Source organism: Mirounga angustirostris, unplaced genomic scaffold (genome assembly GCF_029215605.1).
Source record: "Mirounga angustirostris isolate CCGP_5_RB_7025 unplaced genomic scaffold, mMirAng1.0.hap1 SCAF_8, whole genome shotgun sequence".
Lineage (NCBI taxonomy): Eukaryota > Metazoa > Chordata > Mammalia > Carnivora > Phocidae > Mirounga > Mirounga angustirostris.
In genome coordinates, this window is record NW_026991716.1 from 16,802,772 (window position 1) to 16,827,529 (window position 24,758).

The following is a 24,758-nucleotide window of genomic DNA, read 5'->3' on the forward strand; positions in this document are numbered from 1 at the left end:
ACCATCATATCCTCTTCTTGCTTTCCTCCTGGCTTCTTTTTTTTTTTTTTTAACCTACCTGTTTTCATTCTGAAATACTTTTTTTTTTTTTTCAGGACTCTGCTACTTCTCTGAATTTTCTTCTTCAGTCCTTCTCTCTCCCACATCTCCATTTTTCTTCCCCACCCTTTAAAGTATTTTAAAAATATTTAAAGAGTTTTCCAGAATCCCAGTTCTCCTTTCTTCTTAGCTTATCTCATCCACACCCTTGGACTTCAGCTATAGTTTCAGCTCTTCCAACTCTAAATTATAAATATGTTTCAAATTACCCTCTCGTAACCTCCATTTGGATTTTCCTCAAACTCAAAATTTTCACAACTGGCCTTATGATCTCTCCCATACAGTACCTACAAATCTGCTTCTCTTCCAACATTTCTAAACTCAGTTTTGGACACCACTGTCCACCACTCACCTAAGCTGGATGGGCCTGTTGATTTTAACACCTAAATATCCCTTAAATTCTGTCGCTTTCTCTTCTGTTTCCCTCATCCCTGCTGCAGTCGGATCATCATCATTTCTTCCTGATCAACTGACATCACCTGCTTTTCTTTCTCTTGCCTCCAGACTCACAGCTGAAATTTGCCCTACCCACTGCTGCTTTTGTGATCTTTCTGAAATGCAGATATGAACACATCACTCCTCTGTGGAAAATTTTTCATTAGTTCCCCCATTAATGCATGGTAAGTCCTAGGCTTCATACTTGGGCATATAAGACCTCCATGATGTAACTTTAAAAGCTTTTTACTTTTCTGCCTATTTTTTCTTTATACTGCAAGAGGGCCGAGAGCATAACTGTCTTGTTTACTGTGGCATTATTCTAGTGCCAAGCCCAGGGCCGATACCTCAGAGATAATTATTAAATGGATACATCACTGCCTCGTCTCTCATGCTTCTGATTCATGGACCCTTCTTGCTAGCCAATCTCGACTTTTTTTTGCAGTAACACAAGTCTGTCCTCTTCTCACAACTCTAGACTAGTTACTATTTACTCATTTATTTACACAAACACATTAGTTTATCTTGGAATTACCACTAACACTCTGACTGGTACTTAGTAGGCTCTCTGAATGAATACATGAGAACAAACTTAGAAGTGCGGCCTAGAAGGTGACATACCTGAACAGTTGACTGATACAGGGGACTGCAATCCAAGAGCAATTTTCCCCCAGGTGGTATACGCATAAGCAAATACAAGTGTAGGCCAACATGTATCTTTCTTCTGCTCTTTCCAAGTCTGCAAACCAGATTTAACGAATCAAATTCTTTTGTAGAATGAATCCAAGCAAAACCAAAACAGAATAAAGGGCAAACAAACCAACTCTCTACAAAAAAACCTGTAAAGGTAACCCAGACTTTCCGAAGCCCCAATTACAGAGAGCACTAGCTCTAGAGGCGCCCAGGTGTTAACGGAAGCCCTGCCCCGAGGGAGGCGGGGCTCGCAGGACAGGGCGGGGTTTGTCCGGGTTGACCACGCCCCTGTGGGCGGGGCGTAAACCGGCAGAAAGCTCAGAAGCCCGCGCACGCCCCCGCCGTTTCCTGGGAGACGAAACACACAAGACGCCTGAGCTTCACGCCGGAGCGAAAGAGGTAAGCGGCCGGTGCCGGGCAGGTCATCCCGAGCGGGCTGCGGGGCCGCCACCCTCTGTCCGATCCAGCCCGAGCCTGTCCTGCGAGGCCCGCCCGGCATGTCCCCTCGGCGCCCCGTCCTACCTGGGCCAACCTCCGCCGAGAGAAGTGGCCTGTACACTGGTAGGGGGAGGGACAGGAGGGAGAAGGACCCGGGGGACGAGGGCGAAGCGGGGGAGGGTCCTTCTGCGCCTACTTCGTTTCTTGCTCTCCAAGGTCCCCTGGACCACTTTTTCGCGCTCCTTGACCGCGGGCTAGATTCCGGGTGGGAGGAAGACGGCAGGCATCCCTCACTGTGAGGACCCCGGCCCCGGAACGTCTCCGTTTTGATCCCCTGCGCCCCCGAACCCCCGCCTCCACCGCTTGCTCTACTGCTGGGCCTGGAGGGGAAACTACTTTAGGAGTGAGAAGCGAGATCGCGGCCCGGGAAGGCAGCGGAATTGAGTTCAGAACTACTACAAAATAAAAAAGGAAGAAAAAGAAAGAAAACTCGGTCTAAATTCCGTGCTCATTCGTACACCCCAAATGACTCCCAGCAGAACCCGGCGCAGGGTGGCCCTAGGGGGCGGCCAGCAGTGGCCCGCCAGACCGGCTGCGGGGGTGCTGGGGGATCACCCGCCGTCGGCGGCCGGACACACAGGGCCCGGGGGACGACCCCTTTCCGGCACACCGGCAGGGCCAGGACCCCAGGAGTCTTTTAAAGGGCCCTAGTTTGCGAAGAAGGATGGGAGAGTCGGCGTGATGAAAACTTTCTTACCGCAGATAAGGCATTTTAATTTAGGGACAGAGGAGGGGGCAGGGAAGTGGGGAGCAATAAAACTGGTATTAGGGGCTTGTAATTTCAATTCTAAAGGAGATTAATTATATTTAGATAATCATTTTAAATGAGCAGACATCTGTCCTAAAGATAACGATGTTCTTTGAGCCAAAGTACCATTACTCTCCAGCCTTCTGACTTTCCTTTACGTCCGCCGTCTCCCAATTCACTGCAGCCTCAGGGGAAGGGAGAACCCCCACCCCAAGGCGGCCACTTAACTGCTTATGCAAAGTTAGCCTTGCGCAAGGATGTTTGATCTCTTCGTTGGGGTGGTTTTTTATTTTGTTTAGTTTTAGAATAATGGGTGAATGTGAGCACAAAGCACAATGCTGTTATTTTTTTAAACACGGAATCTTTGTTGTCCCACTGTAAAAGCTCTCCTTTCAATTTCTGTAAACATATGTCTTGGTTACTTTGAGATCTTTTTTTGTTTTGCTCTTAAACAACTTAGTGATTCTTAAAACGTTATTTTTTAAACAAACGTTAATGTCAGCGTTGGAGTGATATCGTTACAGTAGGTTCTGCAAAAACAAGTTGAAGATTTCCAAACGTTATCTGTTCAGTGATTGGCAGACACAAGTTTTACCCTCCATTTGCCCTCTGTGTTTAATCTTCTTTAATCCAGTCTAAATCCCTTTTAGCTGGCAGAAGCTACTGAGAATACAGCTTAAGTTTACAGTAATTGTGCACTTAGATAAAAACAAGAAAACTATAATGGGAGACAAATTATAAGGGTATTTGTTTAATGTAGGTCTATCATTGAATCTCTAAATCTCTTCCTTTAAATCAAAATATAAGATTTGTTTAGCCGTAGGAAAGTCACTACATATTGTAACTTAATTGTAGAAAATTCCAAGTTCCTAATAGTTCTGCTAAATTAAGGATCATAGTTGTATTACATTTACTTGTGTCCTGCCTTGTTGCATGTATATACATATATATGGAAATATATATACAGTTGACCCTTGAACAATGCAGGGATTAGGGGTGTGAACCTCCTCACGGTCAAAAATTCTAGTATAATTTTTGACTCACCAAAAACCTAATAGCCCACTGTCCTCCAGAAACCTTACTGATGACATAAACAGTTAACACACATTTTGTATATGTATTATGTACTGTATTCTTCCAATAAAGTAAGCTAGACAAAAGAAAATGTTATTAAGAAAATCGGAAAGAAAATACATTTACAGTACTGTATGGTATTGATCAGAAAAAAATCTGCATATAAGTGGACCTGTACAGTTCAAACCCATGTTGTTCAAGAGTCAACTGTAGAGATGGAAATATTCACGTACATAAGAAGTCATGTTAACACATCTCTATTTGGCAGATTTTGTTTTCTGTAGATCGACAGAGAAGAATAAATGTAACCTGTAGAGACATATTATTGTGTGTGAACTGGGGACCCATAGGCAGCCTATGTTTTCTTAAATCTATTGCTTTTAACTAGTAATTAGTTTAGGAGCTTGCTGTGGTACATCGATTAAAGTAGTTGTTTATGTGCCATCAGGGAGTAGAAACATGGGAATAATGATTTAAAAAAAAAACAAAACTCTTCACCTTGATATCTGTGCCTCTTTACACGAGGCCATTGTCTTTATATTTTCAAGGAGGATTTCAAGGAAATGGTTGGCTTCTAACCCTGGAAAACGATCTGTTTTGTAATTAAGATGTCTCAAAGAGGCCTCCCTAAGGTTTTTGCTTGGGAGCATAGTATAAACTTGTTTTACTTAAAGGTTAGGCAGGGCTTAAACTGGACAGACTCTCTGAGAACCACAAATCAGACCTTTTTAAAATCTATGTCACGTCCATTATCTTCATCACTCCACCCCTTCAATGATGGAAGTTGAGAAATGGCTGTGTCCCCTGTTTATTCTTCCCTGAATGTAAGTAGATCCTACGCTGTAGCCACCCTAACTTGAAACAAACTGTGTTTCCAGTGTTTCTTTGGGAAGTGGTTGGTTAGGCTTGGCATAAAGTTTCTACAATTTCCACTCCAAAAATGGTTGGGTTTCCAGGCCAATGCAGAAAGTCATCAATGAGTGAAGATCTGTAGTGATGGTGGTGGTTGATGATCTTAATGGCGGAAGATAAAGAGGCAATTAATTCCACTCTTGGAGGTTAAGTCACTGCAAGGTAAAATTTTGACTATTGTTTCTTGCACCCTGTCACCTCTGCATATATATATTCTCTATATTGTTACTTAACCAGAAGGGATCAGTAAACCTCCAGAGAGCAAAAAGGCAGGTGTATGTCACCTCAAGTAAGATAAGCTAGAAAAGATGTCAAACAATTTAACATGTTGATAACAAACTGCAAAATACTGATTTAATAAAATTCTAAATGATAAGAATAAATACATTTTAGTCCGTGTTTTGTTTAATCATAACACATAGTACAAAACAACCCAGAGGTGCCCAGCTGGCTCAGTTGGAAGAGCATGTGACTCAAGAGTCGTGGGGTTATGAGTTCAAGCCCCATGTTGGATGTACAGATTACTTAAAAATAAAATCTTAAAAAAAAAAAAAACCCAAAAGATCGTTCAAAAATATTTCCTTATGCAGATAAAGGAAAAAATTAAGAAAAGCAAATTCATGTGTGGGTCAGGAACCATGCAGAAGGAGTGATGACTTCCTTTCTATAAATGCCTTAATATTTCGATTCCATGTATATATATAATGTAAAGACCACTTACAAAAAATTCTATTTCCAGGCAAATGGGGAATCATTTGCTGGCATCCGTTAAGACCATTTGCTCAGACTTAAGCTGAAAAAGAATACCTAAATAGATATGGAATCTACTATTGTGATCTGTTTTTTAAGATCCTGGCCACAGTTAGCACAGCCTAAATTAATTCATACATGACTTTCAAGGGGGTATTATCTATATGAAGTAAAATAAATGATACCCTAATGCACCCCCACCCTGTTACTTAAAAGTCCCACAGGGCTCTTCCCACCTTTCCTATGGACAAATACATTCCCGTAATAGGAATAAACATAGTTTTATTGTCCTTCCCTGCACTTTCGCTTCTTCCTCCTGAAAGCCTGCTTTTGGAAGTCTTAAGTACTTTGATGACCACGTCATAACCTGTGGGTCCTAAATTTCTGCATAGAATAGAGAAACAATTTCTATGATTTTATTTTGTGGAAATGAAATAGTACTACAGTGAAAGAAATCTTTGAATGAAGCATCAAATTATAAAGGCATTTTAAAACAAACTACTTTAACTGTGCCAAGCATTTTGTTACCATCTGCAACTCAGCATAAAGCCTTGTAACAGAATGACAGAGATTTTTAAAAGCGATCTAAGAATGAAATGAGAAGCAGTTCCTTGAAACAGAACTAAGATGGAAGTGAGGAAACTATTGAATGTCGTAATGGGGTACACAGTAAAGCCAGCACTTTGTTCTGTTTTTCTTTAACTGCAGTAATAAAATCAGAACCTGCTGAAACCTGTACCCTTCTAATATATACAGATCCACAGTCCCTCATCTGTAGTTTCAAAATTCACAAAGCTCTGAAAAATGAACATTTTAAAATAAATTTATACAACATTGCAATGTAACACGACCTGAATGATGTGATGCCAGTGTAGCCTTCATTTATTTTACTTAGTGGGCTTTCATACAGTTTTCTGCAGCCATGTTAAGATGCTGCTTGGGAGAAATGGGCAGAAGACATGAACAGACATTTTCCAAAGAAGACATCCGAATGGCCAACAGACACATGAAAAAGTGCTCAACATCGCTCGGCATCAGGGAAATCCAAATCAAAACCTCAATGAGATACCACCTCACACCAGTCAGAATGGCTAAAATTAACAAGTCAGGAAATGACAGATGTTGGTGAGGATGTGGAGAAAGGGAAACCCTCCTACACAGTTGGTGGGGAATGCAAGCTGGTGCAGCCACTCTGGAAAACAGTATGGAGGTTCCTCAAAAAGTTGAAAATAGAGCTACCCTATGACCCAGCAAGTGCACTACTGGGTATTTACCCCAAAGATACAAATGTAGGGATCCGAAGGGGTACGTGCACCCTGATCTTTATAGCAGCAATGTCCACAATAGCCAAACTGTGGAAAGAGCCAAGATGTCCATCGACAGATGAATGGATAAAGAAGATGTGTGTATATATACAACGAATATTATGCAGCCATCAAAAGGAATGAAATCTTGCCATTTGCAATGACGTGGCTGGAACTGGAGGGTATTATGCTGAGCGAAATAAGTCAATCAGAGAAAGACATGTATCATATGACCTCACTGATATGAGGAATTCTTAATCTCAGGAAACAAACTGAGGTTTGCTGGAGTGGTGGGGGGTGGGAGGGATGGGTGGCTGGGTGATGGACATTGCGGAGGGTATGTGCTATTGTGAATTGTGTAAGACTGATGAATCATAGACCTGTACCTCTGAAACAAATCATACATTATATGTTAAAAAAAAAAAAAAAGACAGCAGGAAAGGAAAAATGAAGGGGGGTGTGTCGGAAAGGGAGACGAACCATGAGAGACGATGGACTCTGAGAAACAAGCTGAGGGTTTTAGAGGGGAGAGGGGTGGGGGGATGGGTTAGCGTGGTGATGGATATTAAAGAGGGCATGTTCTGCATGGAACACTGGGTGTTATAGGCAAACAATGAATCATGGAACACTCCATCTAAAACTAATGATGTAATGTATGGTGATTAACATAATAAAAATTTTTTAAAAATCTTTAAAATAAAAAAAAAGATGCTGCTTGGGAGGTGTTACATAATGTATGCTATATCCACCATATTACTTTTCTAAAATGTACAGATTCCTGGATTCCAAACACATCTGGCCCAGGAGTTTTACATAAGGGATCATGGGCCAAATTAAATGTAATGCATAAAGTGATTCAAAGAATGGATATAGTATAGTTGTCTGACTTTCCAATGTCTGATTTGGAATAATACAGATTATATTCAGTATAAAAGGGAATCCTACAAATCATTAAGCCAGTATTTACTGAAAATAATGGGATAAATAGCACAGCACCATGTAAATGAAGCAGTCATAAATGAATATTATCAGTCTGTTACATGTGAACCCCATTCCACATAGCACAAAGGACTTACTGACAAATGTTTAGCCCACCAGTATTTATAATTCTTCCCCGTGCTTAGGTTACCAGTAAATTTTTTGAAGAGATTCTTCAATGAGAATTTTTTATTCTTGTTGTTTGTTTGTTTATAGGGTGTTCATAGGAATGGAAGCACTGTTTCCTTGCCAGATTCCTTATCGCTATATCTCATGAACCTACGTAATCCTGGGGAAGAGCCTGCGTCTAATGATGACAAACCTGTCACCGGCGTAGCAACAACAGTCTGAGGGGAAAAAAACAAAAATAAAGAAGCATTTAAGTTTATATTCAACAAAGAAGTCATTTCAACCAACAACTTCTGTTGCACTATTTTTCCAAGATGAACCGATACACAACCATGAAACAGCTGGGGGACGGCACCTACGGGAGTGTGCTGATGGGCAAGAGTAATGAATCTGGGGAGCTGGTGGCCATCAAAAGGTACGGTGTGCAACACTGCGAGGTTTGAAGCTCTGATCTTTCTTTTCCCTTTCTTTAGAAAGACGTTGAGTGTAGACCCTGCGCTTGTGTGGCTCATGGGGAATGCCATTCTGGAGAAACACTGCCAGAAAGGAGGTCTGCTTCTCCCCACATATATTGTTACCGTGTTTTCTGGTTTGTCCAGCTACATTGATACATCAAAAAATATAAGTGCTCAACCTTTGCTGCATCCCAAAGATTTTGCACAGTTGTGTTTTCATTTTCATTGGTTTCCATGTATTTTTTTAATTCTTCTTTAATTTCCTGGTTGACCCATTCATTCTTCAGTAGGATGCTCCTTAGCCTCCATGTATTTGAGTTCTTTCTGACTTTCCTCTTGTGATTGAGTTCTAGTTTCAAAGCATTGTGGTCTGAAAATAGGCAGGGAATGATCCCAATCTTTTGGTACCGGTTGAGACCTGATTTATGACCTAGGATGTGATCTATTCTGGAGATAAGTCAAAAAGAGAAAGACATGTATCATATGATCTCACTGATAATGAGGAATTCTTAATCTCAGGAAACAAACTGAGGGTTGTTGGAGTGGGGGGTGGGGTGGGAGGGATGGGGTGACTGGGTGATGGACACTGGGGAGGGTGTGTGCTCTGGTAAGCGCTGTGAATTGTGCAGGACTGTTGAATCTCAGATCTGTACCTCTGAAACAAATAATGCAATATATGTTAAGAAAAAAAAAAAAGAAGAAGAAGAAGAAGGTAGCGGGAGGGGAAGAATGAAGCGGGGGAAATCGGAGGGGTAGACGAACCATGAGAGACAATGGACTCTGAAAAACAAACAGGGTTCTAGAGGGGAGGGGGTTGGAGGCTGGGTTAGCCTGGTGGTGGGTATTGAGGAGGGCACATTCTGCATGGAGCACTGGGTGTTGTGCACAAACAATGAATCATGGAACACTTCATCTAAAACTAATGATGTAATGTATGGGGATTAACATAAGAATAAAAAAAATATATAAGTGCTCTGCTTTTTATGCGTAATAAATTGGAGCCGAAACTGAAGGCCCTGTTTGAAAATGTTTTAGAATTTAAAGTTGAGTGCAGAGTAGAATTTATTATTTCCTTAAAACAACGGACCTCAGAATCAGATGGTGCTCCTAAGATCAAATTGAGTTCTGACTGGTATGGGCTATTCTCCTAAGCTTACCAGTGAAATAGAATTATTATTAACTTGATTATTTCTTCTGAATCTACAGTATTTGTTATCTATGACACATAAACAAATTACCCCAACGCTTAGTGATTTAAAACAAGAACAAAGATTTACGAATTCACCATTTCCGGGGGTCAGGGATTTAGGAGTAGCTCAGGATAGCTCTGGCGGCAGGTGTTTCCGGGGGTGGGGGGGGCGGGGGGGTGGTCAGCGGAAGGCCGGCCCGGGACGGCAGCATCCCCCTTCGGAGGTGGCTCACTGGGTCAGTGGGCTAGGGCTGCTGTAACAAAGTACCACAGACTGGGTGGCCTAAACAGAGATTGCTTTCCTCACAGTTCTGGCAGGTGCATCGTCAGAGATTAAGCTTTCAGCAGAGGTGGTTTCTTCTGCAGCCTCGCTCCGTGACTTGTAGACGGCTCCGTTCTCCCGGTGTCCTCACAGGATCTTCCCTCTGTGCACGTCTGCATCCTAATCTTTTCTTATAAGGACACTAGTAATATCGTATTAGGACCCACCCTAAAGACCTCATTGAGCCTTAATTCATTCTTTAAAGTCTATCTCTAAATACAGTCACACTTAGATATTTACGACAACATATGGATTGGGTGGGGGAAATTTAGCCGAGACCAGGATGCTGTAACGAAGTGTAAGCCACAGACTGTGTGGCCTCAACAAGGGAAACTTACAGACTTACAATTCTGGAGGCTAGAAGTCTAAAATCAAGGTATCAGCGGGGTGGGTTCCTCCTGAGGTTCTATTCTAGGTCTCCCTCCTTGGCTTATGGATGCCATCTTCTCCCCATGTCTCTTCCACATGGTCTTCCCTCTGTGCCTATCTCTGTATCCAAGTTTCCCCCCCTTTTTTTTTTTAAAGATTTATTTATTTATTTGAGAGAGCGAGAATGAGAGAGAGTACATGAGAGGGGGGAGGGTTAGAGGGAGTAGCAGGCTCCTCGCCGAGCAGGGAGCCCGATGCGGGACTCGATCCCGGCACTCCAGGATCATGACCTGAGCCGAAGGCAGTCGCTCAACCGACTGAGCCACCCAGGCGCCCCAAGTTTCCCCCTTTTTAAAGAACAGCAGTCATATTGGATTAAGGATCACCCTAATGATTTCATTTTAACTTCACTGCCTCTGTAAAGACCCTACCTCCAAATAAGGGCATATCCTGAGGTACTGGGGATTAAGACTTCAGCATATGAATTTGTGGGGGAGGGCACAGTTTAGCCCACAACACAACACTCAAGCATGTGGTTGACAAGTGGCCTGTTCACATGGGCCTCTGCAGAGGGTTTCGTGAGTCCTCTCGTGACCCGGCAGTGGGCTTCCTCCAGAATGAGTCCTGGAGACCGATTACCACATCAACCAAATGATGACAATCTAAAATTTAAAATGCTTTAACAAATGCTCATCAAATGTTAAAAACTTTGAAATAGCATGATCCACAGCATTACATTTACAAGGAAATAACTTTATAAAATATTGTCAAGAGCCATTATTGTCAAATAAACATACAATGTGCAATAACTGAAATGAAGTATTTACCGAATGGGCTTAGTAAAATTCAATACCCACTCATGACTGGGAGAAAAAAGCTCTTAGCAAATAGGAATAAAAAGAAACTTCCCTAACCTGATGAGACTTATACAATTCATCAACTTTATGCTGAAACATGAGAAGTACTGCTAGTAAAGTTGGTTTTAAGGCCAGACTGCCTGTGTATCCCTACTAATTAAGGTTGCTTTGGTGATCCTAATTAACGCAATAAGAGGGAAAAAAATGACTCCCCCTTACATCTTATTGGCTAGAAATGGATCACACGGTCTCCCTTATGTACAAGAGAGGCTGAGAGGGAAGAATCTACTCTTCCAGCTTCTATACTAGGAGGCAAAGTGGGGGAAGCTAGAAATGGCTTTCTGGTATCCAAACAGATATTGGTGTTCTTTGGATTTGGAGAACATGGCATAATTAGTGGCTGTGGTGAGAGGTGTTCTAGTGAAATAGAAGAGGAGATAAGCCAGATTGCAGTAGGGCAAGGAGTAGTAAAAAAGTGGGGTAGTGGAGGCATTGAACTTTGAATAGTCATGGAGTACATGTCTCTTAGTTGCTAAAAAAGTCATAGAAGGCTTTCTTAGTACTGTCAGAATCTGCTCTCAGAATCCCAGAGTACATGGGATGAATACTAAAGTGGAGCTTCTGGCGGTGTGTACATGACTTTGTACAGAGTCTTCATGGATTTGTACAGAGAGCAGAGACTGAAGGATGGCAAGGCAGCAGTGGTAGAAGGTTGGGAGAGGGGGACATCAGAATATATAGGTGCTCTTGAGGGGGACAGTGGTGGGAAGGCTGACATGGGATCCAAGCTGGAGGAGGCAGGCAAAGCCAAGTGTTGAATAAGTGGACGTATACAGTACATCCAATGGTAATGATGGTAAAAAAGAGGAGGATGTGGTCAGAGTGTGAAGCGTTAAAGGTTGAGATCTTAGAAGGTTAGAACAATTCCTCATGAGAGCAAGGTGCTTATGAGTGACCATGGCATCATAGAAGGGAGCAGCTCTTTGGAGTGAAGAACTGTGTAGCCAAGCTACTGGCAGGATTATCAATATGAATGTTCACTCATCACTCCTAAAATTCTGGACAAAACATAATCTTAGGATGGTTTTTGACCTGCAAGAGTCATACAGAAGACAATGCCATTTCTCTCAAGCCTGATGAAAAGCAATAAACTTGGCTTGAGGTATTAGACCCCTTATTCTCCATTCTCAGTGTATCCCTATTTGTTACAAAAACAACCTACATTCCATAATATCCAATCAGGACCATCATCTTATGCTTCATGGCATAAAACTTTAGGCACTGCAAATTCAGGCCACAAATATTGTAGGCATAACACTTTAAATCCATCCATGTTGGATTAAAAATTCTAAATAAATTCCATGTTCAATAATTTTCTGTAGCAGAGGAAGAGCTGCCTATCTTTAATCTTTAAAGTGGGCAATAAGCATGTCCTCTTGAAGGGAAACAGATTATCTGGAAGAAGGTATTTTTCATTCTGAAAGCCTTTTAAGCAGAAGAATCAGGAGTCGGATGCCGGGGATGGCTATTAGATTAGACAATTAAGAATGATGGTTGAAGAGTGAAGTGGAGAAGAGTGAGCACTAGCACAGTAGGGAGATGGCCAGGAGTAACCAGGGTGTGGCATGTCAGCTGGTAAAGGTCAGATAGAGTGGTATAATTTGAGACGTGAACATGGGAAGGAAGTCTGTACTTGGTTCAGTAAGCAGTGGGCAAGGCTTTTGAGCAGTCTTGAAATGCCATCGAACTGGCTAGGATAAATTGGTGGGTGAGTGCTTAGAAGTTGGGAGAACACTATAATGAACAAGATAAAAGGTACTTTTTTGAAAATTTCCTTTGGGGAATTTTAATTTACATCACTGGCAAGAAACCTTTTATTATCTGCTGCTGTTAAAAAAAGGAAAAAAAGCTTTAACACAATTCATTCTAGTGGATGGTAGTAAGATCCCCTTAACTCATTAAATTTAAAATATTTATTAAGCTCTCTTCTCTTTAAGAACTTGGAAGGCAATTCTATTTTGGAGGGTCTCCTGTTTGTGGGATAGTTCCTCATGAGCCCATCTGTGAGTATAGAAATTCATCTAGTCATTTAGTAAATATTTATTGAGCACTTACTGCATGCCAACAACTGATCTAGGCATGTGGGGGTGTCCTCAAGGAGCTTACATTTGAGGAGAGGGGAGGACTGTATAGTATGTTAAAGGTGGTAAGTGCTATGGAGAAAAAGCAGAGCAAAAACAGTTACCTAGTAATAGTACTATCTTTTTGTTTAGATGACTAGCTGGGAATAGATAGGAAAATTAGCTCAGGGCACATTAATAATAAGGATCGGCCTGAAATGGTCTTTTATTTCCTTTGACCAGCCAGTTCTTTCTAGCTGTCTGGCTGGTTGAAACTTCTGTTTTTTCAGTCTTGAGGTTTTTCACCTGCTGGTACCTTCTGTCTTTCAGGTCTCAGCTGACATACTGCCTTATCAAAAAGGCCAGGCCATTAAATTTTTTAAAAGAGTCCCTTTATCTCATGGTCCTTGTAACTACTTTGTCTGTTTCGTGTTCACTAGTCTAAAGCCTATTTCGTGTTAGATGGGAAGCACCATGGTAACCGTCGCTGGTTCTCGTTCATGCATTGCCCTGGCACATGGTAGGTGTTGAATAAATGAACAAATGAAAGAGAAAATGGCAGGGAATCTAAAAGCAGGTGACTTTTCTTATCATTCTAACAAACTGGCTTAATTTCTTAAAATTAAAGTAAGTTCTTCACATTGGTTGAGGAAAACAAGAACATCTGGTATTTACTGAGCACTGAACTAAGCAGTTTGCAATAGGGTTTTCACATGCAGTAATTTCTACTTTGTAACTACGGAATTTGAGGCCCAGAATGGTCAATGGGGAACCTGTGTGCAAGGTCACACATCATGAGTCACTGAGCAAGGATTTGAATCCAGTAGGGCAGTTCCACAGCCCATGCTCTTAACTACCATGGTGTGCTGCCATTCCTTTGCTCATTTCCTAACCCTTGTGTATTACACCCTTGTAGGGACTCTGAGTAATTCTTCTAGGAATTAGTTTAATCAATAAAGATAACTTTAAGCTTCCTGAGAATCTTCTAGAACATCTCAATAGATTATACTACTAAATGAAAACAGTAGGGCACATACGGTCTTCATTTTTTTAAAAAAAGATTTATTTACTCATTTGGGAGAGAGAGAGTGTGTAAGTGAGTGGGGGAAAGGGGAAGAAGGAGAGGGACAGAATTTCGAGCAGACTCCCACTGAGCATGCAGCCTGAGGCAGGGCTAGATCCCACGATCCTGAAATCATGACCTGAGCAGAAATCACGAGTCAGATGCTTTCCTGACTGAGCCACCCAGGTGCTCATAGGGCCCTTATTTTCATAATCCAGCTCTGTAATTTCTATACTTGAAGAAATATTTTTTTAGAACATAAATCCTCTTTTTTCTTGTCTCTCATTTTGCGTGGTGACTAAAAATCTGTTCATAAAAAAATACAACCTGTATCTGTGGTGTTTACGGTGGAATTATTTTGTTACCTTTATTACTTTTGGTATATTTATCTCTAATGGTAACATTGGAATGGAAAAGGGAAAATAGAGAATAAAATGCAAGAATGCAACCTTCTAAATGGGAGAAGATATTTGCAAATAATATATCTGATGAGGGATTAATATCCAAAATATATAAAGAACTTACACAACTCAACACCAAAAAAACCCCCAAAATAACCCAATTAAAAAATGGATGAGGACCTGAATAGACATTTTTCCAAAGAAGAAATGCAGATGGCCAACAGACACATGAAAAGATGCTCAGCGTCACTAATCATCAGGGAAATGCAAATCAAATACACAATGAGGTATCACCTCACATTTGTCAGAATGACTAAAATCAAAAAGACAAGAAATAATGTGTTGGTGAGGATGTGGATAAAAGGGAACCCTGTGTACTGTTGGTGGGGATGTAAATTGGTACAACCATTATGGAAGACAGTATGGAGGTTCCTCAAAAAATAAAAATAGAACTGCCATATAATCTAGGAATTCCATTACTGGGTATTTACCCCCCAAAAATGAAAAACACTAATTTGACTAATTTGACAAGATATATGCACCCCTGTTTACTGCGGCATTATTTACAATAACCAAGATAGGAAAGCAACCTAAGTATCCACTGATAGATGAATGGGTAAAGAAGATGTGGTGTGTGTATATATATGTAAAGGAATATTACTCAGCTATAAAAAAGAATGAAATCTTGCAAATGACATGGGTGGAGCTAGAGAGTATTATGCTAAGTGAAATAAGTCAGAGAAAGAGAAATACCATATGATTTCACTCATATGTGGAATTTAAGAAACAGAACAAACAAGCAATGGGAAAAAGAGAGAGAGAGAGAGGCAAACCAAGAAACAGACTCTTAACTATAGAGAGCAAACTAACAGTTACCAGAGGGGAGGAGGGTGGGGGATGGGTGAAACAGGTGATGGGGGGATTAAGGAATGCACTTTTTGTGATGAGCACCGGGTGATGTATGGCAGTGTTGAATCACTGTATTTTACACCTGAAACTAATATTACACTGTATGTAATTTAAATAAAAACTAAAAAAAAAATGAAGATGAAGATTTGGTATATATACATAATGGAATATTACTCAGCTATAAAAAAGAATGAAATCTTGCCATTTATGATAACATGCATGGGCCTAGAGAGTACTATGTTAAGTGAAACAAGTCAGAGAAGAACAAACACCATATGCTTTCATGTATATGTGGAATCTAAAAGAAAATGAAACAAATGAACAAAAAAACAGACTCACAAATATAGGGAACAAACTAGTGGTTGCAGGGTGGGGGGGCGGAATGAGAGAAATAGGTGAAGGGGATTAAGAGGTGCAAACTTCCAGTTATAAAATAAATAAGTTACAGAGATGAAAAGTAGAGCAAGGGGAATATAGTTAACAATACTGTAATAATGTCAGATGGTGACTATAATTACCATGGTGAGCATTTCATAGCGTACATAATTGTTGAATCACTATCTTATATACCTAAAACTAATGTAACATTGCATGACAACTAAACTTTAAAAATAAAAATTAAGAAAAAAATTTTTAAAAGACAGCTATTTCTAAAGTTTGGTTGCTTCTGAATTTTTGTTGACCTGAATCACTTAACTTTATTTGCTTCTTGTTTAAAGCAGAGGTAATGATATAGAAGTTGTCAGATAGAATTGTATCACTAAATTTGCTACCAAAATTTGTGATTTTCTTCTCCTGTCCACCTTACTGTTTCATATTTATCTGTTTAGTTCTAGAAAGAGGAAATTTGGAAGGGGACCCTTTTAGAAAAGCACAATTAAACTGATCAGGGAAATAAGAGAAGGCACCCAGAAAGGAAGATTAATGATAATCCTTTCACCATTGCGTTTAAAGCAGAATTTCAGATATAACGTAATCGTGAACCTGTATCAAACAGCCTTGAGATACACAGAAGGGAGGTGACTTCCTTATAAGGAGGAGGGAGAGATCACAGCTTACCCAAAGGGAATACTACAGTAAGAAAGCCAACAGCGTAATTTGTGTTTCAAATCCTCTGTCCCTGTACACTAAACTTTTCTTGTTTGATTTCAGAATGAAAAGAAAGTTCTATTCCTGGGATGAATGTATGAACTTGAGAGAAGTTAAGGTAAAATCCTACATATGAAAAGAACTCAAGGAGGCTTTCGCTCTGCCTCACCTCTCTCATTTCTGAGGACGGTAGCTAAAGGATTGTTCTGTTCTTTGTGGGAAGCATTCCAAAGATAATTATATTTCTTTTTTTTTCTTTATCTTCCTAAGTAATTTCTCATTTCTCATCTGAATGTCAGTGGAGAACAGAAAAAACTATACCCTCATATGTGAATGTATACTCTCACTTTTAAAAGAACATTTTAATTCATGTTATCAAAGGAAAGGCAACTTTTAATTACTACATACTATTTCTATTTTATGCTATATGACTTGTATAAATTTTTGCATACCTTTGTATGGAATTTCACATAGTTAAGTCAGAAAAAACTTAGGCCTATTGAATAGAATGAGAAAAAAAAAGTAACAGATTGAAATGTTCGGTAGGTATTATTGACTTGGTTTATTTTTGTACTCATATTCATTACTTAAAACAATTACCGCTTATTATAAATTGTGTTCTAAGATGTTCTTAGTCATGTAAAATATTATAGACATTAAGACTTAATTCACTCATGAATTCAGGAGAAATGTAAGATTATTTAAGGTAATTATCATAAAGATTGATGAGATTTTGCCAACTTCTATAACTTTGCCTTAAGAATTTTAATGCTTATTTGTTGCCTTACAGTCTCTGAAGAAACTTAATCATGCCAATGTGATTAAACTAAAAGAAGTTATCAGAGAAAATGACCATCTCTATTTTATATTTGAATATATGAAAGAAAACCTCTATCAATTAATGAAAGACAGGTATGTCTTTATTTTATAAAAACCATAATGTTTTCCCTGTTATCTCCTCTATGAGTTCTTTGGATCCCTTTAATATGTCACACTTTTTGGTGAACAGATTTTTCACTCCAAGAGGTGGATCTAAATTAATTAGCTGTTACCTTTATAACCTTGAAGAAGAACCAGCTATGACATAGTCACCATTTGTAAACACACACACTATCTATCTATACTTTTTGAAACAAAATCTATCTATAGTTTGGCTTATTCGTTTGTTTTTTAAGTAAGCTCCACGCCCAGCATGGAGCCCAACATGGGGCTTGAACTCAGAACCCTGAGATCAAGACCTGAGCTGAGATCAAGAGTTGGACCCTTAACCGACTGGCCACCCAGGCACCCCCAAAATCTTTCTAGAGTTTTAATACTAATAAAGCTGGCCTTGAACAAAATTGTGATTACCTTCATTGCTCTTGCAAGCATTTTGTGAAAGGTTAATGGAAAAAGGGAGGAGGGAATGAGGCAGTTTTCATGAAAGAATCTAATAAATTCATTCATTAGAATGTTTAAGTGAATGATACAACATAATGTGTTACCAAACCCAAAGAAATTCTCATTTTCATTTATAAACGCATGAACAGAATCTCTAAGGAGGGAAAGCTTCAGTCATCTGCCTTGAGCTTAGGGAGGTTAATATTTTGGTGGTAGCTGTCGTCGGTCACACGTGGGAGATTAATGTCCATTTTACCTGTTTTTAAAGCCAGAGTTGTTCAACAAAAGCTTCTAAAGTACTTTAGAAATAGATTTCCCAGTGGAATGATGACTGCTATCTCTGTATTTCTTTCATACACATACATGTACACACTCAAGGTAATCCTTAGGGATGGTGAGTGAATTTTTCTTTAATCGTATTTTTCCTTCTTTCAAAAAGTACTTATTGAATGCCTGTTAGGTTCCACAGGCTGATATCATTATAACATTAATAGCAATTAAAATAAAAGTAAAGAAAATTTCTGCCCCTCCAATCAGTGTTTATTTTTCTAGAGTTCTTTCTAGCCCTTGGATCCAGCCCTGCCTGTTTTTTATATAGTTGCAATTTTAATGGTGATGATTTTTTTTATTGATTCACTTACAAGCATTTTGTTATGCTGATATATAATCCTCACAGTTACTATAGTTAGTGTGTTCTGTTAAATGACTATAGCATGCTTCACTTATCTCTTTAAAATACTTAAAAGAAATGACTATCAGGACAATTTTTGGTAATGATAGTTTATAATATTGATGAGATTATTTTGTAGCCATTAAAAGTGATAATTATGAAGATTATGAAAAATGCCTATGAGTGGATAAAAAACAGAAATCAAAATTGTAATTATGTGACATTGATACCTAATATAAAAGTTATACATGTAAATGGATTAGGACTGAATTAGAATACTGAAAAATCTGAACAGCTTCTTATTTAGGTGATGGGCAATCTTAAATTTTTGGCTTCTAATAATTGTGTTCTTTAAAATGTATGAAGTGATAAACCTATGCCTGATGTATTAAGATATAGGTGTTAAAAAGAAATTAAGTAAATATAAATATTTGAAATGTTATACTTTTATCTGATTTAAAAAATATATATATATGGGGCACCTGGCTGGCTCAGTAGGTAGAGTGTGTGACTCTTGATCTCGGGGCTGTGAGTTGGAGACCTACATTGGATGTAGAGATTACTTAAAAATAAAATCTTAAGAAAAAGATATATACATATATATATAAATCTGTTATTGGAAGTAGTTAATGCAACAGCAAATGAACACTAAAAAGAATCGACTTTGGAATTTCATGATTCAATTCTGGACTTCTAAATTAAGTGGAAATAAAAATGATACAATGTCAAAGGTTTTAAGTTTAACAATTAACAATTATACATGGTAAAGAGCTATCTGAGGTTAAGTGGTATTTTTACACTTTGTTTTTGGTAGCTTAACTTCCTGAACATTGTTTTGAGGATGAAGATTAATTTAAAAGTCTTTTTTATTCAAAACTTTTTTTCTATTTTAACTGAAGGCCAGTGTACATAAACCTCTGCTACAATGCTATACCTGTACCTTTAATTGATAGCATTCTGTTTATAAAGTTAAATTGTTGGCTAAATATAGGATAAAAATATTTTGTTTCTTTTAAAATTTATTTTATAGTTTATGAAAATGAGTTTTAAAAATATTTCAATAATATGTACTTAATACTACTTTCAAATTTGCTATAAGACCAGTGTTTATCTTTGTCTGTTGTGTGTTCTTAGCCCATTTGGTGGGGTATCTTAAAACATTAGATAAGCATATGATATAGTTAACAATATTCAAAAATAAGCCATTTTCTACATGTTGAGAACATTCTGAATAAACACCATAATCTAATCAATCATGCTGTAATAAAGATGTTAGAAAATGTTGAAATTATGATGAGCTTTCAAAGTTTAAAATGATTACTTCCAAAACAGCATGTTTTACGGTCAAAGAATTAATTCAGGGTCAAAAAATTAATGTGCTGGTCACATTAATTTGTGGCATGTTAGCAATTAATGTTTGTCTTAATTTAGTCCTTATTAGGATCTTACTTTAGACTTTATGTAAGTTCCACATAAAGCCGCTCTGTCTAGTAGAGTAGCTACTAGTCACATGTTGACTCTTGAAGTCTTAAAAATGTGGCTAGTCTGGATTGAGATGTGCTTTAAATGTAAAATAAAAATACACACCAGACTTTGAAAACTTGGTGCAAAAAAGGAAATTCATTAATAATTTTTATATTGATCACATGTTGAAATAATATCTGGTATATATTAAATAAAATATATTGTTAAAAATTAACTTCACGTCCTTCATTTGCTTCTTTAATGTGGCTACTAGAAAAAATTTAAATACATAAGTGGTACTCATTTGTGGCTCTTACTATATTTCCATTGGACAGTACCAGCAGACAATATAGAACTGAAGCAGTTATGCCCCTAAAACTCTTAAAGCCTACATGATACAGATTTGCACACTTGGCTTATCTGATGGCTATCAGTTTTCCAATTTACTTTGCTCCTCTCGGGACAGCTTAAAATTTAGCTGTTTGAATATTTGTGCAATATGTTCATTATTGGATTTGAGTTTTTACCAAACATCAAAACAGACAAAAATTCTAATTGTCACGTTTTAAATGTATAACCTTTAACAACTATAAAGCTATAAATCACACCTTCAACCATTATCATGAAGCCAACAGGGACTCCAAGGGAGGAGGAATATCTGCTGTCTTGTTTTGATTGGTTGGTTAACAGAATTACATGACTGTTCATTTGTTCCTGTCTTCACAGAAACAAGCTGTTCCCTGAGTCAGTCATCAGAAATATTATGTATCAAATATTGCAGGGGCTGGCATTTATCCATAAACATGGTAGGTTTAAATTTCCTTTCCCTGCCTCTTTAGATTACTGTCAAGGTCATGCACAGAAATTATATATAAGCAGTTAGATAATGTTATACTGAATAACTACAAATGTGGAGTATGGGGCTACACAGCCTGACATTTTCATTTTAAAAACTTAGAATTTCTATAATTCTCTATAATGCAATTTCTGTAATCTATAACTGTCTTCTTCTATAGCAGAATTTGTTAACACTTTGACCATCAGCCTTTACTCTCAGTTATCGTAAACCCATCCTACAACCTCATTCCCCGATTTTACCATGGAAATGAAAACAAAACAAACAAAATGCCCTTCTTTTGAAAAAGATCAGAATGCTTTGATCACATGACCACTTATTAACATTTAAATAGTTTAAAGCACCAGTGCTATGGTATTTTATAGTTTTCTTAGTATGTACCTTTAGTTGTTCCTATTCTTTGAGTGGAATTAAATAAAGTGCTTATTCCTATTTTTATGAATTTCTTATTTATGTGATCCACACTTATAGTTTTTTATGTATCTATCAAACCAAAATAACTTGTCCAAAAAGTTAACGTGATTATTATGAAAATTTTTGGCAAACATTTGTCTAGAATCCCTAGATGTTTAGATATTAAATTGGAAGAGTTTGTGCCAGACCACTGCTGCATTATGAACAGAGGCAGTTGGAAATCACCATCGTTAGCGTCCTTTCATATTTCATCCCATATTTTATATTTTCTCCTTTTCCCTTTAACTGTCATGGGAAATAATTTATTTTCTAAAAATGCTATTTATCATTTATTCCATACAAGCATTGTCAGAACATTCCTGAATCCCACTTTTTTTGTCCTTTAAAAGTCTAAAGCCTAATTAAGGAGGGCACGAGATGTGATGAGCACTGGGTGTTATATGCAACTGATGAATTATTGAACTCTACATCTGAAACTAATGATGTACTAGATGTTGGCTAACTGAATTTAAATTAAAAAAAAGAAAAAGAAAGAAGATGTTAAAAATAAAAAGTCTACAGCCTATGATAATATACTACAATCCATTGATAAAAGTCAGTCATTTATTAATTACATGGAAACAAAGGATATATGCTATTTTAATTGTTCATAATGGATTTCCGATCTTCAACCCATTTTTAAACACTGGCCAGCATGGTAACTCATGATATTTGCCTGAGTTCATTTATGCCAGTAGAAACAAGTGTGGTATGGAAAAATCAAAAGTATTATGACTTATTTGACTTTTGGAAACAGCTTTGTGATTTATTGATATTTTTTAGGCTAGTAATAAAACGGATTTCTATTCCTTGGATATAGATGAACTACCAGCAACTTCAGAGCATAAGTGGTTGAAGGAAGAAGTTAGTTAAAAGTTGCTGTTAAAAGTAAATAATACGAATAATGTACAGTTGGTTATACAAGTGATGACAGTGATTTGGGACACGAGACTCCAAAAACAATAGACATTTTTACAAAGGCTACATTATTCTTGCTATAGTGGATAAGATCTCAGATGTAATGCTTTGAGTAAATATTTTTAAAATAGTAGCTGTCAAAAAAACAAGACTAATATTTTAGTTAAGATAGGACCAAGTTACCGATATATTTATATTAGTGAGAATGGGGAAAATCTCAACTGTACAAATGTGCAATTGGTTTCATTTTGTATGATTTTATGGATTATGTCACTTTACTCACCATGACATGTGCTCCTGTTCCTGTCTTCATGTTACGAAGTGCAGTGTATTTCCCTTGAAAGTTCATGAAATGGATCTCAACAACTAGTTTGACTAAGAAGTGCCAGATAAAGGACGCCTGGGTGGCTCAGTTGGTTAAGCAACTGCCTTCAGCTCAGGTCATGATCCTGGAGTCCCTGGATCCAGTCCCGCATGGCATTGGGCTCCCGGCTCAGCTGGGAGTCTGCTTCTCCCTCTGACCCTCCTCCCTCTCATGCTATCTGTCTCCCATTCTCTCTCTCTCAAATAAATAAATAAAATCTTAAAAAAAAAAAATCAAAAGAAGTGCCAGATAAACTGTGTACAAAACTGTTGTAGATGTCACAAACGTAGAGCCCACACTGGTTAGAAGGAATCAAAAAGCTCAGGCTTAAAATTTGGCTTAAAAAGTTTAGGCTACAGCTACATGAAAATCCCCTCACGATGATCACCTACAACGGATGACCAGGCCCCTTCTGGATTCTCCCACCTTGCAAGATCATTAGAAAACAGGCCATCTGTTTACCAGCCAGTGAGCTTTAGATCCCCCTTAGAAATGTACGAAGAGGGCTTTCATGTTCTTCTTCTTGCTGGGTTTTCTGCCTCATTTTCACTGACCTGCCTCTTAGCTTCAGTAAACACTTATTTTACATACTGAATTGGTAAGTAACCATGATAACTATTGGGTTTTTCAATAAAGCAGCTACCAGGGGAGAACCGAGCTGTTAAATAAAATAATTGTAAATGAAAGAATTGGCTAAAATGTGTGCAATTCCATTTTTGTTTAATGGACTTTTCAAATAAGTGACATAAGCCTGATTATGCAGCTTTCTTCAAGCTTTCATTAGGCTCCTTTGCTCCCGGCCTCTACCTCCTCATTTACTACACAATAGTGACCATAATATCTCCTTAAAGTTATGCAAATTACTGGAGATAATCCTAATGCTGCAGTATCTAGCCCAAGTGCTTGAACTTCCTGGATTCACAAATAGAAATGTGTTAAGTGGGTATTTTTAATGACCTCATATACTGTGTGAACTTTCTTATCAAATTATTTTGAAAGCAGGGTCCCTACCTCCATCACTTTTTAGACAAGAAATACAGATTTTTTTCCCCCTAAGTTCACATCCCTAATTACAACAGAGAGGATCAGTTATATTTTGTTGAGAAGTCAAATGTGTTTAAACATAATGCTCAACTACTGTTTTTCCTCTCTATGTTACCAAGGTTTTTTTCATAGGGATATGAAACCAGAAAACTTGCTTTGTATGGGTCCAGAACTTGTAAAAATTGCTGATTTTGGACTTGCCAGAGAATTAAGATCACAGCCACCATATACTGATTATGTATCTACCAGATGGTGAGTAGTTTTATGCAACTCTGTAGAGGTAGAAGTAGGTCTATGTTGAAGTTTTACTACAGTGGATCATTACATAGCTTTCTGGAGGTTCCATTTTGAGTATTTAAAACAAAATATAGAACTGAATTTTGCATTCTGTGGAGAGAGAAGGATTGGGTCATGACTATTCTGAAGGAAAAGGGATTTCATTCATTCATTCATTCATTCAACAAACATTTGTGGAAACTTACTATGTGCTAGATACTATTTCAGGCATGGGGAACACAGAAGTGAACGAAACAAAAACAATCTGTCTCCTGCCACTTACATGACATCCAAAATACAAATAAGCAAGATGTTTAAACTTTGTTTTTACTAACAGAAAGACATACATGTGTTCATCAAAAGACATACATGTGTTCATCAAAAGACAGTTCATCAACTGCAAACTACCCAAATGTCCATCACATGCAGCATAATATATTCACCCAGTGGGATGCTTTACAGCAATGAGAACAAAAGTCTACAACTACACGCAACAATATGATTGAGTCTCACAGATACAATGAGGAGACCAAAAGGCCAAACAGAAAAAAAGTGCATATGGTATGATTCCATTTCTACAAAGTGCAAAAATAGAGAAAACTAATCTCTGCTGTTAGAAGTCAGGATAGTGGGCGCCTGGGTGGCTCAGTCAGTTAAGCGACTGCCTTCAGCTCAGGTCATGATCCTGGAGTCCCTGGATCGAGTCCCGCATCGGGCTCCCTGCTCGGCGGGGGGTCTGCTTCTCCCTCTGACCCTCTTCCCTCTTATGCTGTCTCTCATTCTCTCTCTCAAATAAATAAATAAAATCTTTAAAAAAAAAAAAAAGAAGTCAGGGTAGTGACTGCAAGAGTGCAGGAGAGGGGCCTCCTGGGATGCTGATAACACCCAGTTTCTTGATCTTGGCACTGGGTCAATGGGTGTATTCTATTTGTGACAATT

At 38.3% G+C, this 24,758-nt stretch overlaps 2 protein-coding genes across 7 annotated transcripts in view; one reads left to right on the forward strand and one right to left on the reverse strand.

The window, feature by feature from the left end:
* The window catches only part of LOC123837464 (transmembrane protein 14C), a 96,352-nt gene that overhangs the window by 22,815 nt on the left and 48,779 nt on the right, over window positions 1–24,758 (reverse strand). For 3 of the 5 annotated variants that reach the window (XR_010413499.1, XR_010413500.1, XR_010413498.1), the window contains exon 6: window positions 1,156–1,273. The exons of the other annotated variants lie outside the window; for them this stretch is intronic. The gene's annotated coding sequence lies outside the window, so the exon portion shown is untranslated. The remainder of the gene's footprint in view (window positions 1–1,155; window positions 1,274–24,758) is intronic. 5 annotated transcript variants of the gene reach the window in all.
* The window catches only part of MAK (male germ cell associated kinase), a 55,297-nt gene continuing 32,079 nt past the window's right edge, over window positions 1,541–24,758 (forward strand). For both annotated transcript variants that reach the window (XM_064597181.1, XM_064597180.1), the window contains exons 1-6: window positions 1,541–1,626; window positions 7,708–8,035; window positions 16,458–16,512; window positions 17,185–17,306; window positions 20,635–20,714; window positions 23,663–23,795. In XM_064597181.1, coding sequence (XP_064453251.1) covers window positions 7,935–8,035; window positions 16,458–16,512; window positions 17,185–17,306; window positions 20,635–20,714; window positions 23,663–23,795 — 491 coding nt within the window. In that variant the 5' untranslated portion in view covers window positions 1,541–1,626; window positions 7,708–7,934. The remainder of the gene's footprint in view (window positions 1,627–7,707; window positions 8,036–16,457; window positions 16,513–17,184; window positions 17,307–20,634; window positions 20,715–23,662; window positions 23,796–24,758) is intronic.